We start from the raw sequence: 15,775 nt of genomic DNA, 5'->3' as shown, positions 1-15,775 counted from the left end.
TCCCACAAGATGTGTGGAGGTAATAGGCAGAGAAAGGATGTTCCTAGTATAGTGTTTTGAAAGGGCAAAATTGACTTAAAATTGATGGAATCCGCAATTTGATCCGGGTCAATAACATAGTTTATAATAAAGGCCGTTTTGATCTTAAAACTGAACCCCATCGCTTTCAGTGTTTGTCTGAGCAATCTTTTTGAACATTTTAATTGCATTTAATATATATCAAGTTTAATTTTATGCTACTTGGCCTTACCTTTATGTTTGTCTTTATGCGCATAGTAATACTTTGATACTATATTATCATATTTACTTGACTTTTTTCATAATTCCTCATTGGCGACCAATGTGCCACGTAGACTTTGAAGTAAGTGTAGTAGGAGATGTGCCACTTGAAAAAAGTACTCTTCAAAGAATCATTTACATACAATGTCTGATTTTGTTTATTAGTTGTATACAAAAAACATGGCAGACCAGAAAGTAAGAGATACTGTTTGTCAGACATACAGGAACCAGGAATGGAAAGCACTGCAGGAAGTCAGGAATATGTATACATCTGCCCACTAATATCTAGGTATACAGATTTATATAGTGCTGAATACCTAATATATACAGGGAACAGACAGGACATAATACAAATGGTTAAAGTAGACTGAGAATAGCCAAAGGATTTCCCACATAACATTGCACCATATAATACAGGTATGAGATCTACTAATAGGAATTCTTGGGACTTTAGGTTTTTTCAATAAGCATTTTGCTACTTGCGGATTACACGGACACCAAGAAAAGATTGAACTCGGTTTCCTTCCCTCTCCTGGCACAGAGAGTCCTCTGTAGACCTGTTACTCTCATTACGGCTGTACCTGCCCAAGAAGATTTTTACCCCAAATATGACTGATTGACAGACTGGGTAAATCTATTTGATAACATCTGCCTATAGTAGTTGGCAGGGCCGGTGCAAGGTCTCTCTACACCCTAGCAAAGCTTCAGCCTAGCACCCCGTAACCTGCAAACCCTACCACCTCCTAGAGTGGAGATGCAGTTGGCCACTAGGTGGACTGGTGTGAATTGCATCATTATACACATACAGAAAAAAGGGACAACTCTCAAGGACTTTTAAAGTGATAAAGTATATTGTAACCAAAGTCACAAAATTTTGTGACTTTGTTCACAATATACTTTCACTTTAAAAGTGCTTGAGTGCCATCTATTCTTTATATACTGTACAATACTGTATATGGGGTCTGGTGGGGAGATTTAATTGGGGTTGGGTACGGGATGCCGCCAGTCAGAATACTGTCAGTTATTTGCTAGATGAATTCAGTCGCGCCCTCTAGGGGTTGGTGCCCCTAGGCAGCCGCCTAAAGCTGCCTAATGGTAGAGCCGGCCCTGGTAGTTGGATAGCGACAGGCTCTGAAGGGGTTAGTGTGATTAGCAATAAGCCAGGCAGTATCATAGTGCGCCTTTGAAGTGGTGGCAATATCATTAACATTATAGTCCCATACTGTGTATCACCATGGGGGAGATGTACTACACCTTTGATAGTGACATGATAGTACCTATGGCAACCAATCAGCTACTCCGTACAATTGTATAGTATACAAATTATTAATGTTACTGCAATGCTGATTGGTTGCCATGGACAACTTCTCCACTGGCTCACTTCTCCACACTTTTCACTGCTTCATGAATAGACCCCACTGTCATTACAGTCCAGATTTAAAGATATCTATGCTTGAGCACAGATGGCTTAATTGATACCTCAGTCAATTTGATGTAACCATCTGGACTCAAGCCTGGATATCCGCAAACCTGGCATGGAACCTTCATTTTGGTGAATTTTATACTTATTAGTAAAAAAAAGGAATTTACCTTTGATAAGCATGGTTGTCAGCTGTACTGAATACCAATGGACAGTCAGAGGTTTTAAAGATTTATCCCTGTAAATATCCTTATTTTTCTATATTTTTCTGTATTGACCAATCGGACAATAAAAAATTCCTTTTTGTCTATGTTAGATTCAATTGTATGGTTAATTTCTGACTCATTTAAAATGTATTTTTAAGGAGAGTATTTAAAATGCAAAAATTAAGATATCAAATTTGGTGAACAAGACATGTTTCGCCTAGTCACTTTCACCTGTGAGGGTGATCTACGATATATTGCCTTTATTCCCCGTTCTGCAGAAGTCAGGGAATCAGGGAAATACAACGTGGGATATCCTTGTCTCACCAATTCCAACCAACAAATAATTGGGATCGGTGAGTCTGGGATTTTATTCTAATATGCTGAATTTCCCTGATTCTCTGATGGATAACCGATCATTGATGTCCGGCAGATTGGCAGCTTTGGTACCAATCAGTGGATTGGATAGGTGTCAGGAAATCAGGGGATTGTGGCGCTGATGTATGGCCTGCATCAGTCCTGAATATTCTGCCATAAAGGCAGAAAAGAACAAAAACAGTAAGGTTAACAAGTGGTTAACACATCACTAGAAACAGAAAACCTGTATACAATAAAGTCACAAATCTTTACTGCAGAAGCATCCGTAGGGTGCTCATTTTATATATAACCTGGAAGGGAATTATTTATTAAACATGGTAATATACTAGTATGTAAACGATGATATAAATACACACAAAAAAGAAAGCTGCACAAAATGTTAACAATACTATATGGTAGCAAAGGGGAGTAAAAAAAAATAGACTGTGAAAACTTGTTGTATCCTAACATACCAAGACTACTGATGGGAATCTCAATAACAGGGCACTAGACTCGTTGCCACGGTGAATCTCAATAACAGGGCACCAGACTCGTTGCCACGGTGAATCTCAATAACAGGGCACCAGACTAGTTGCCACGGTAACAGTTACAGTGCAGCGGTGAGCCAAGCAGAAAATGGCCGAATGGGATTCTAACAACCTGTGGATAAGTATACAGCTGTATGCAGGTTAAGAGCAAAAAACGAAGAGCAATCTGACATATAACACAGCAGGAACAGATTGACACATTTCATGCAAGGGATATTGAACACAATGTTATACAAGTGGCATTTACCACAATCTCTCCTGGACTGCAACATATTATCGAAACGTTCAACTCTTTAGTGTAATTCTTATACATACTGTACAACAAGTATTAAAAAAAATAACAGTTAACATCTTTTTTTTTCCATGTCACAGAACCACAGTTAGCATGCGTGACATGATTATATCCTTTGGAAGACCTGGATCTCGTCCAACTTTAAACCAGTTCAGAAGGTCATCTTTGCATTCAGTAATACAACTTTAGCTATTTTACCAGTTTGCTATCAAATGGGAGATGCATTTTACTAGCAACAAATAGACTATAATGTATCCATTACTGTATGTAATGGTACAGTGCTTACACAGCTGAAGAAGACAAGCAAGTTGTTACCACCGGAGCTGGAATGCTGCTTGGCTGAAAACACCTCAGCAAAGGGCAATAACGGAAGTTTCCCTAAGCTGGGGCCTGTAAAATAGCATAGATAGACCTGGAAGCAGCACACATGTGATTTGCCTTAAGATCGATTGTCTAACAAAATTAAAAAATACAGTTTAAACATACAAATAATAAGTACTACTAATTCACTATTTTAGATAACAATTCAAAAAAACAGTGGGCTCATGTAGAACCGGACACATTTTTCCACTAAAAGTAAGCAGGAAAGACACATGCATGAAAAAGTACATTTACTTGCATATGTTCTTAAGGGATGTAGTCACCATCCCGGCGGTGAGGACATACCTCCCAACATGACCCTCTCCAGGAGGAACACAATGCTCGGCTCCTGGATTTCCCTTTTTATTTATGATTGCCATCACCTGTGCTGAAACACCTTTCTTATCTCATAACAGGTGCTGGCAATCATAAATTAAGAGAAAAGTCCAGAAACAGAGCATTCTGTCCCTCCTGGAGAGGACATGTTGAGAGGTATGGGTGAGGATCCCAGCGGTCAGCATACCGATCCCAGCCACCAGAATGCCGGCAGGGGGCCGAGGACTATTCCCACTCGTGGGTGTCCATGACACCCATAGAGTGGGAATAAAACCTGCGGCGAGCACAACAGAGCCCATTGCGGGTTAGCTGCGCTAACCACGCTCAGGGCCGTCTTAACAGCAGTGTAGGCCCCTGGGCACAGCAATGCACTGGGCCCCCTACCCATCCTCCAGCGGTAGGGGTGGGGGTGCTATCAGTGGCTGCTTTGATGTCCCGTGGGTGGTAGGGGGTGTTCTATCTTCCACTCAGCATGTAGGACCTGGAGCAGTAATTTCTGCTAATTACTCCTTTACTGCACAGATGGGGGCATTCGGCTGAATGAAGAAGCCCTGGTACATGACTTCCGGGGTGGTAGGGGGTGTTTAATACGTAGGGGAGGGGTGGATAGTGGAGTGGGCTTAATATTTATCATTTCCTGGTGGGAGGGCAGATTGCTTGACTGCAGATATCTCAAGTTTCTGCAAATATATTTCTTAGCTTTGAATGGGATAAAAGCCTAGAGAGTCCCACCTTTCAGAAGGTTCTGGGGACTTGGGGATCTAAAACTGCTTATTAGGCGTGTGGAGCTGGAGCAGGGACCAGCTGCTTGAAGGCTGATATCTCTAGTTCTGGGCATAGTATAGACAAGCTGCAAGTGTCCACCAAAAGGGGAGAGTCACAGCTTTTGGATTATAGCCTCAGAAAATCTCTAAGTCAGACAGAATCCGAGATATCTGGCTGGAAAGAGCAATTAACAGGCTTAGATGGGGACCACTGCTTTCAAGTCGGATATCTCTGGTTCCCCAAGGCCGATTTTCAAAAATCTGGTACCCCTGGAAAGAGGGGACCCTCAGCTATCAGTCTAGGGCCCTTATACTCCTGGGGCCCTTGGGCAAGAGCCCATTGAGCCTATACGAAAAGACGGCCCTGACCACGCTGTGGGCTCGGTGGCTCACTGTGCTCTCCACAGGTTCTATTCCCACTCTCGCCACCCTGAAGCCTGAACGCATTCTGGCAGCTGGGATCCGGCATAAGTATGCTGATCGCCGGGATCCCGGCAACCGGTCACCCATACCCAACGCATTCTTAAGATGCATCCAGCGTATGTACATACGAGTTTGTGCAGAGATGTATCTTGTGCTCGCTCACACCTGCTCTCTCCCCATTTTCAGACCTCCAATCATAAGGAGAAATAAATACAGGATTCACTGAATTCTCCATACAGATCAGGGTCGTATTAAGAGAGGAAGGGTCCAGTGTGCAGTCACCGTCAGGGCCCTCTCCCCTGTATCTGGCAGCGTATTAGTGAGTACAGTCTGGCGCTGTGCCTATAGTCTCCGGGGGAAATGGCCATTAGGCCTATACCAGTGATTTTTGCAGCACTAGTGCTAACGCGGGACTCTGCAAAGGTAAGTATACAATAAATGGGTGCAGGGTGTGCCCCCTGAACCCAGGGGCTCTTGTGCACTGCACTCTCTGCACCCATTAGAGATACACCACTGATACAGATTTATGTGTATGCAACATCACAGGACAGAAGGTGTATGTCCAACTATATACATATACACACACAGAGTATGTAGAACACAAACTTAAGTAGCATCCATTATACTAGTGAAACACATGACTGGTCTGGCACAAAATACCCTGTTTCTAGTATTACTACAGTCACAAACACTGTTATGATATATGTCAGTGTTCCATTTGTGTTCTGGTTTCAAAGTGCATCATTGCGATCTATTTTAATCATTCACTACAGGTAAATGCATTGGGGAAGCTTAGAACGATCTCCAGTGAGTTCCTAAGTATTAGTAACAATGCGGAAGATTTATCAAAGCTTGGAAAGAGCTAAAGTGGAGATAATATCAACCAATCAGCTCCTCATGGTCAATTTACAGGCTGTGTTTAAAAAATTGGCTGGTAATTTATCTCTCTCCACTTTATCTCTCTCTAAGCTTTGATAAATCTGCCTCAATGTTTGTGTTTGACATGCATTTCACGTGCTTAAAAGAATAAGTTACTGCACCGTTAGCGGGCTAAGTGGGAGTATGATATAAGCGAGACTGATTGTTATGATTTTTTTCTCACAGCATTAAATTGTCCCTATCCACTTAATAACATCATTCACTTTAGATGGGGAAGACAACAGACTGGTGAACATGTTTTGTACACACTGTCAATATCAACTTTTCCATGGAAGCTTCATATTAGTACTTACTGATATCCAGCAGCTGCATTGATAAGTACAATGTATCAAATAATGTTCCCTGTAAGAACCAGTTTTTCACAAATCCAGTCCACAGGGATCCCTAAAAGCAGGTACACACTGGGTGACAAGTAATTGCCGGCGATGGACGAGTAGATGGTTGAATGATATAGAGTTCAACGATATTGGCCCTCATTCCGAGTTGTTCGCTCGCTAGCTGCTTTTAGCAGCAGTGCAAACGCTAAGCCGCCGCCCTCTGGGAGTGTATCTTAGCTTAGCAGAAGTGCGAACGAAAGGATCGCAGCGCTGCTTCAAAAAAAGATTGTGCAGTTTCTGAGTAGCTCGAGACTTACTCCTAGCTAGCGATCACTTCAGACTGTTTAGTTCCGGTTTTGACGTCACAAACACGCCCTGCGTTCGGCCAGCCACGCCTGCGTTTTTCCAGGCACACCCGCGTTTGTATCTGACACGCCTGCATTTTTACACACACTCCCCGAAAACGGTCTGTTACCACCCAGAAACACCCATTTCCTGTCAATCACTCTGCGGTCAGCAGTGCGACTGAAAAGCGTCGCTAGACCTTGTGTGAAACTGCAATGGCTTTTGTGAAAGTACGTTGCGCGTGCGCACTGCGCACCATACGCATGCACAAAAGTGCCTTTTTTTGCCTGATCGCTGCACTGCAAACGAAAGCAGCTAGCGATCAACTCGGAATGAGGGCCATAGTGCGTATACACTGAATGTTCAGTAATGTCACCGCCGGCATTCCTGAACATGCAGCTCAGCCCGACATTGATGGGTTGAACTGCATGTCAGTTCAGTATTGATGATCGCTGAACGGCATGCGGGAACGCCCATCATTCATCGGTCACCAATATTGCCCCCATACACACTGGATGATATAAGCCTAAAAATAAACGAAAACAACATTTATGTCGTTATCGTTTATTTTTTAGGCTAAAATCGCCTAGAGCTTGTTTTCCAGATATCTTTGCTGAGGCACATTTGTATTCATTATGGTTTAACACATTTGAAATAAAATCTACTAACTGGAACTAGTAAGTGGAATAGCCTCCCATCAGAGGTGGTAGAGCCATACACCTAAAGATTTTTTGTCCGATCTGGCTGGTTGAAAGGAAAATCTGGTAATGTATGGGAGCAAATGACAATTGACTATTTGCTCCAAAAACTGAGAAAAACGATTGTTCAGACAAATTGGTTAAATCAAATGAATTTAGCCAATTTGATTGACCATTTTTGTCTGTTTTGCAGTATTTGGGGGGCAAATAGTCAATTGTCATTTGCTCCCATACATTACCAGATTTTCCTTCCAATCAGATAGATTAGGCAATAAATATTTTGGTGTATGGCCAGCTTAAGTCAGTAGAGCAATTTAAACTTGCTTGGTAAAGGCATATGAATATCCTTACAAAGAATGAAGGTTCATACACGTGTTATGGTGAGCAATTTTGCAACTTACAAAACACAATTTTTAAGCATTAAATGGAATATGACGCCAAGGATTACTTATACTCTCTGGCTGCCCCTTCTTAATAATATGATTCATTTAAAACCAATTTTATTTTTTTATTCCTGATGTCTGGTTTTTAGACAGAAGGAGTGTGTCTATATTTTTTGTTGTACCTCTTGGTATGTACAGTGCTATTCAAGGCATTCATCAGCAAAGCCTGGTGCACTGACTCATCTATCGTCCCTTTCCTCCCCCTCCCCCTCCTCACACTCACAGAAACCTCTTAATTTCACTCTTCCCTAAAGCAGTTTTGTTTCTGTGGAGGGGTAGGATCAGCCCTGAGCGGAGAGTAGAAGGGAGATATTCAACTGCGCTTATTGCACATACAGAAATTAAAAACAGTAATCAATCTACATGCTCTAGGTCTAAGCACAGTTGAATAGCAAAACATGGACCTGAGTAAGAGGTGCATGCAACGGCTTGTGCTGTTGCGATTGCGTTTGCAGTGTGAGTGCAAAAATATGCTGATGACTCATATGCTGTCTTGTGTATAGACACGCCCACTGCCAGCATCTTACATCCACTGCTTACATACAAAACTGCAAACAGTTGCAAAGTGGATCTTTGAGCAAGTTTATGCTGTCTCAGAATGTGTACCTCACCTAAGACACCGGAACCTCTCCTGATGTGAACAAATTCACAGTACAACACTTAAACACGCCCAGAAAATGGTCCCGACATGTCTGCATTGTTCTAGCCGCCCTCCATTAACTCTCCCAAATGCTGGCGACCTATCAATCACTTTGCTAGTATATCCTCTCACTGACAACAGTCACAAGACCATCACAGCACATACTCCTACACAAAGCGATTTTTGCACTGCTGCGATCAGATAGTCACCGCCTACAGGGGGAGTGTATTGTAGCTGTGCAAGTGTGCAAACGCATGTGTAGCAGAGCTGTACAAACAGATTTTGTGCAGTCTCTGCCCAGCCCAGCACTTACTCAGCCGCTGCGATCACATCAGCCTGTCCGGGACCGGAACTGACATCAGGAACCCTCCCTGCTAACGCTTGGACACGCCTGCGTTTTTCCAGACACTCCCTGAAAACGGTCACTGTTGACACCCACAAAGGGCTTCTTCCTGTCAATCTCCTTGTGATCGCCCGTGTGAACGGATCCGTCGCACAAACCCATCGCTGAGCAGCGATCCCCTTTGTACCCTTGTGACGCACCTGCACATTCCAGTGCATACGCATGCGCAGTTTTGTCTTTTTTTAACTGATCGCTGCGCTGCGAATATCGGCAGCGATCGATCAACTCGGAATGACCCCCCATGTACTAAGCATCGAGGAGAGATAAAGTGGACGGAGATAAAGTACCAGCCAATCAGCTCCTAACTGCCATGTTACATGTTGGGATTGAACATTAGGAGCTGGTTGGCTGGTTATCTGCATCCACTTTATCTCTCTCCAAGCTTTAGTACATAGACCTCAAAGGCCCTTAAAGTTCTAATTTCTCTGCAAAACAAAGTGATGTTTAAGATCCAGTAGTCACATACAGTAATGACAATTTTGTTTTCCATTAATTTTACACAACGTTATCTTATTATGGAGACATCAATTAACACTTCTCTTCCTGTAAAATGACAACGATGAGATAACTGCTTTCTTGTGTGTAATTCCCTTAAGCCGATTTCACAGAAACACTGCAACCTTGTTAGAAATCTTGAATTCAGAACATTTTCCTAGAAAAGTAATACAGTGCATAGCTTTAATGTGGTAGATATGTTAAATGAGAGCATCATGTCCCTTATTATCCCATCTTCCCATATTACGACATGGTTCTGAATAGACAGTGCTGCACACTCATAATACACAGAAATAGTGCACAAACAACACACGCCACCATTAGAGCACTGTATTTCAGATTGGGTTTCAGCTGTTGTAGGCATTCTTTGAAAAAGGTGCCGAATGATCCCATTTCCATCAGTGCTGCCTTCTTTGCGGGTTTCGGGGGACTTCTCAAGCTTCTAGAACTTAGCTGTGCAGTAGGCTTCAGCCCACGGATCGCATTCACAAATCGAGCTATTGATAATGACATTACTTATTTGATGACCTGGTGGGAAGGTTTCATCTGTTGAGCCTTCCTACGAAAGATTGTAAACTTAGCCTCATGACAGTCCTAGAAAACATTAATTTCATTTCCAACATGGCTCACTGACATTTTTTATATAACTAGAATATGAGGTTCCATTGTTTACACTGACACTTTTTGGCATGTTTATTAAAATCTACCCCTAAGCAACATTATCATCGGATGTGAAGTATGCGCTAATTGAAGATGTGCGTATTAAAAGTTGATTAAGTTAATGGCATAGTGAAAGAAACGAACTCAGAAGGAAAAGAATTGACGTAGCTAATTAGATGGCATCAGTACTTTCCTTCTCTTCTTATTGGTTTGGTTCCTCTTTATACTTCCAAAATTTCCTGTTTCTTCTCTTTTGTAGGGCTTAGACCTTTTTATTTTAACTATCCATTGGTCATTTAAGGATAGCCGATGAAGATGAGATGTATTGCTCTGGCAGTGAAGATGCTATATTGTCTCATTACCTAATCATTTTTGTCCTCTTGGCCAAAGTGCCAGATAGTGCTCCTTGGGGTGGACAGGTGACCCCTATGTCTCTGTAGCTATTGTAGGACTAGCATGGGCTCTTCTGAGTGTGGGTAACTAGCTCATTGTAGATGTCGGAGCGTAGAAATCTTGGGTAGGAATCCCTCTCCATTAGGCTACGTACTCTCAATTGGGCAAGGTCGAAACAGGACAAAGTAGGATGCTGAAGGTTCCGTTTTGTCATCTCTCTGGTGGGGTAATCGATATTCACCTTTTGAAAAACAAAAGATTAAATGAATGACAATGTATCATTTGAGGTCAGTCTATGGGTATATTTACTAAAGTGCATGTTTTTAGAAGTGGAGATGTTACCCATAGCAACCAATCAGATTTTACTTTTTATTCATCTAGCAGCTTCTAGAAGATAATGGCTAGAACCTGTTTATTTGCTATTGGCAACATCTCCACTTCTACAAACCAACACTTTAGGAAATATACCCCTATATGTCTATCAATTATACTTAAACATAAGCTCATTTCCAGGTATTAATTAAACAACCAATAATTGCAATCTAAGTGGGGTGGGGTAACATTTGATACATTTATAGAACAGCAATTGTAGCTGTTGGTAGGAAGTGAGCTCATGGATGCAGGCAATGTGATAGTTCCTGCCTTCCTGGCTGTTGATAATTACAGGTACAACGTTAGTTTCTGCCTCTGGGCAATTGATTATTCAGTACTCATTGTTATTTAAATAATTACCTCCCATTTCTTTGCTGTCTCTATTTATAGTTAGCCTTAGTTGGTTAAAGAGATTGCTATCTTGAGTAGCTGTTACCTAGAAAATCTGCTGTATGTATGCTTAGGGTATTGGTGAGGAAATAGGTTTGATTGTTATGTAAACCACTTGGATTTATTGTAGGAAGATTTATGTGTATTTTGCTAAGAAGCACCTTACAGTATCTCTCACTCTATTTATCTATGTACTGTATGCCAGCAATAGCCTAGTGGTACTATAGCATGACATGATAGCAGCATGGAAAATGCAAGTAAAAAATATCAAGTGAACGTACTGTATATCAGGACTACATTATGGGCATTTAAATGTAAAATTGTTATGGATGAGTACCTGGAACTCAGGGGAGTATGCGATAACTGGGAAGTTCCAGTACTCACAGGTAAAGCTGCAGCTAGAATTGATGTCTGCAGCAACTCGTGCTCTACCCCTGACTCCATTACCCCTCTTAGTGGTCGGATGGTGCCTGTGGTGCTAGTGTTCTTCTGCCCATGGCAGCCGCGTTTGAATGGGCGAATTAGGTCCACCCAAACTTTGATGCCCCCCGATTTTATTAAGCGACAAGGCACCACCTGAGAATTAGAGTGAGTAAGGGGGGACCTAACTAACCCTGCAACACCAATGCACGAGTGATAATGAGAACAACAATGGTCTTAGATGTTATAAGCAAATAAACAGTGAGAGCAACAATGCTCAGGGATGTTAAAGATATAAATATAAACAAAGAACTGTTATACTCCACGAAAATCTGAACACCGGCTGGCAAGATATGGTCAAGAATCGATCAGTCAAAGTCTCCAGGTCACAGCACAACACAGGCAGGATCTCCAACGAGTTGACAGGTTCACACAGAAGTAAGTACTATCAGCAGTGTCTTTGGTGTGACCAGGAAGAGAATATAAATGGTGCTGCACCAATCACAGAAGAAACTCCTTCATTTCAAATATTGTGCAGCTGTCCTGCTGCATGTCCTTGTACACAGCTGGGTACTTAGTTACTCAGCAACAGGGAACGCCGTCTGCCTCCGGCGTCCCCGTTGCTAGGGATCCGGCGGCTCACAGCGCCTGGCGTCTGCCTGTTGCTAGGCGCCGGGCGGGGACCAGGAGACTTTGCGCTCAGCGTCTGCCTGTTGCTAGGCGCCGGGCGGGGACCAGAAAACCTTGCGCCCGGTGTCCGCCTGTTGCTAGGCGCCGAGAAGGGGTCGGCGGGAGGTGCGGTGTCCCGGCTCCACGGCAACGGTCGGGACACGCGCCTCCCGGTGCTAACAAAATTACACTTTTTGTACATGTGTATCCCGGGTTGGGGAAGGAATCCTGGCGGCTGGGATCCCGGTGGTCAGTATAACGACACTGGAATCCCAACCATTAGAATGCCGGCAGTGGGGCAAGCGCTAGAAATCCCCTTGCGGGCTCGCTGCGCTCACCATGCTGTGGCCTCTGTGCTCGCTGTGCTTGCTACAGGTTCTGTTCCCACTCAATGGGTGTCATGGACACTCATGAGTGGGAATAGCTCTGGCGCAGCTGTCGGCATTCTCAGCGGTCGGGACCGCTGCGTCGGTATTCTGACCACCGGGATCCTGACCGCCGAAATATTAACTACATCCTGTTTCCCTTTTGTCAGGACTGTAGTCAGGAGTGTGAAACTGATGCTGTTGGCCAGGGTGCAAACTGCAAAGCCGAGGGGGCAGCACAGCTAATACCCTAATATATCCTGTTTACAAGTAGCGGGGTGTCTTGGGAGGAACCTGCTACATAGGAAGGTGCAAAGCACTTAGGACAGCACCCATGTCCCTGCTCCTTTGGTGTCTGTTGTATGACATCACAATGTCACATGTGCTGGGGGCGCTGTTTGTGGTATACTGACACAAGGTGCCAGTCAGTCTTGCCCTATTGTGACTCTTTACATCTGTACAGTAATGGCACGTCTATGCACTTGTCCTCTACTTTGTGGTAGTAACAGACACAGATATACATGTCTGGAGCATGGGTGCCGATTCCGTGGGTGCTCCCAGCCCGAGTACCCACGGAAAATGGTGAGCACCCACCAGCAGCCACACAGCCCACCCGTCATCACGCTCCGGCTTGCTCATGATGAGATGTGCTGACATCACATTGCACTCCCTCCCGCCCGCCCTGCGCTGTCATCCCGTCTGTCCTGCGCAGTCCTCGTGCCCACTGAGATACCATATAGTGCACCTGTAGCGCTGCTTGGAGGAGGAGCAGGAGAGAGTCCGCCTGGGCAGCAGACCAGGCCTGACCACAAGGAGAGTCCCAGGGAAGAGGAGGTCACCCAGCAGCGGGGAAGGGACCACCCACCAAAGACCCTTATTGTACAGCCTTTGGCCGCTGTATTAGGAGGGAATGTAGAACATTGGAAGTGATTATAGGCATCTTACATATAGGTTAAATTTCCATAAATAATATTGCATTGAAATGTGCTGTGTAGTTCCTCTGTTTGGCTGCTGATCAGTCCTGAGGTTATTATAATTTACTTCGGTCAGGCAATGGGGATTGACACATTAGATGAGACAGGTTTTTAGGCAGTATCTGTATCTGTGTCGCATACCACCAGATCCTCCCTGTCCCTCGTCAGTCTCTACCCCACCAACCTCTCCTCCTGTAGGCTGTACCGGATCCATAAATCTTTGCTGGTGAATAATTGCTATTGTTCTGTGTTTCCATGTAGGAGTGTGACAGCCTCGGGTTGGGGTTTGGTGGGGGGAGAATCGGAATGGGTATGCAGTATCCCGACAGCGTACCGGATCCATAAATCTTTGCTGGTGAATAATTGCTATTGTTCTGTGTTTCCATGTAGGAGTGTGACAGCCTCGGGTTGGGGTTTGGTGGGGGGAGAATCGGAATGGGTATGCAGTATCCCGACAGCGGAATGCCGGTGGGGGCGATCACAACAAGACCCTTGCGGGCTCGCTACGCTCGCCACACTGTGCACTCTATGGGTGTCGTGGACACCCACGAGTGGGAATAGTCCCAGCTATTCTGCATACCGACTGTTGGGATTCTCAGGGGGCGGGATGTAGGGGGAGTCACATAATTACATCCCGGAGAATCTGCCTTCTTTAACTTCACACTTTGGCTCACATATACCGTAGGGGTAGTATTTATTCCATACTCAGTACGTCTGACCTGTGGTTTTGCCTGTCACTAATGATACACTTGTCATTGAGCTCTTACCCAGAGATGACTTACAGATGTGTCTTCATACATCTTTGCTGCTGCTGAACAGCCCCTCTTGGCACACCAGGTTGTGTGAGAATCTTCTAGCGTTGGGAGTCATGAAGGCTACTGCCGAAAGGCTTATCATGAGGGTGGGGCATTAAACAGGCTTGAGCACCCATCAGCAAAAACATAAACTGGCACCTCTGTCTGGAGGTAACTGTTGCAGACACTTTAACTCAGGAGCAAAATTCCATGTTGATCATCATCATAAGCAGTTTAGAAACAAGTGTTTTAAAAATATAAATATAAAACCAAAAAATGGCATATTCTGCCTCCAAAGGATAACTAGCACTAGCACTGATAGCCTAATCTGGTAGGGGATGTAGTTAGCATTCCAATGCTCAGGATGCCAGCGGACAAAAGAACGGCGCCGGAAATACAACACCAGTCAGAATACCGATGGCAGAATTCTGACAGCCAACATCCCGAACATACAGATGCTTATCTACTGTATGCTGTGATGCATACACATTGTAGCACAGATGGCATGGCTAGTGTGTCTGCGAATTAATGTGCGCGTATGTACGCACGCACGTGTCCATTCATTCCTATGGGCGAACGCCTTGCCGCGATGCATATGCCCATGCGTACGTATCGAGGCAACATTAAGAGTGGCTACATCTGTAAGTATCAGGGGGAGGCTAAGGATAGGCTGTGGGAGGTTAGGGTTAGGTTTCAGGGGGGGAGGATTAGGGTTTAGCTGCAGGAGGGGAGGTTAGGGTTAGGCTGCGAGAGGGGAGGATTAGGGTTTAGCTGCAGGAGGGGAGGTTATGGTTAGGTTTCAGGGGGGGAGGATTAGGGTTTAGCTGCAGGAGGGGAGGTTAGGGTTAGGCTGCGAGAGGGGAGGATTAGGGTTTAGCTGCAGGAGGGGAGGTTAGGGTTAGGTTTCAGGGGGGGAGGATTAGGGTTTAGCTGCAGGAGGGGAGGTTAGGGTTAGGTTTCAGGGGGGGAGGATTAGGGTTTAGCTGCAGGAGGGGAGGTTAGGGTTAGGCTGCGAGAGGGGAGGATTAGGGTTAGGCTGCAGGGATGGAGGGTTGGGGTTAAGCTGCAGCGGGGAGGTTAGGGTTAGGCTGTGGGAGGGGAGGGTTAGGGTTAGGCTGCGGGGAAGGAGGTTAGGGTTATGCTGCGGGAAGGGAGGGTAGGGTTAAGGCCCGTACACACTGGTCGATGTATCAGCCGTTCTCTTGAACGGCCGATACATCGCGGGACCGTCGGCCAGTGTGTACGGGCGATACGTCTGTGAACTCCGTCGTTCACAGACGTATCGCGTCGGCCGCGCAGCACAGCCGACAGCCAATATATCTAACGATATATTGGCGCGTCGCTGTGTGTGTACGGGGCGGTCGTCCGACCGCCCGTACACATGCTGCGGCGGCCGGCGGTGATTGACAGGTGAACTGGGCGGGCGCGAGCGCCCGCCCGCACAGTTCATGACGTCAGTCCCCCGATGGATCGGGC

General features: G+C 44.9%; 1 protein-coding gene across 4 annotated transcripts in view; it reads right to left on the bottom strand.

Annotated features, from left to right (window-relative positions):
• Positions 1–413: 413 nt before the first annotated feature.
• RGS8 (regulator of G protein signaling 8) overlaps positions 414–15,775 on the bottom strand; it is a 100,383-nt gene continuing 85,021 nt past the window's right edge. For 3 of the 4 annotated variants that reach the window (XM_063939775.1, XM_063939777.1, XM_063939776.1), the window contains exon 5: positions 10,023–10,556. In XM_063939775.1, coding sequence (XP_063795845.1) covers positions 10,374–10,556 — 183 coding nt within the window. In that variant the 3' untranslated portion in view covers positions 10,023–10,373. Of the gene's footprint in view, positions 2,920–10,022; positions 10,557–15,775 lie in introns of those variants that run through there. The other variant, XM_063939778.1, reaches the window with a different exon arrangement.

The sequence above is a fragment of the Pseudophryne corroboree genome, chromosome 9 (genome assembly GCF_028390025.1).
Source record: "Pseudophryne corroboree isolate aPseCor3 chromosome 9, aPseCor3.hap2, whole genome shotgun sequence".
In the NCBI taxonomy this organism is placed as follows: Eukaryota; Metazoa; Chordata; class Amphibia; order Anura; family Myobatrachidae; genus Pseudophryne; species Pseudophryne corroboree.
This window is presented reverse-complemented; position numbering and strand designations above follow the sequence as displayed.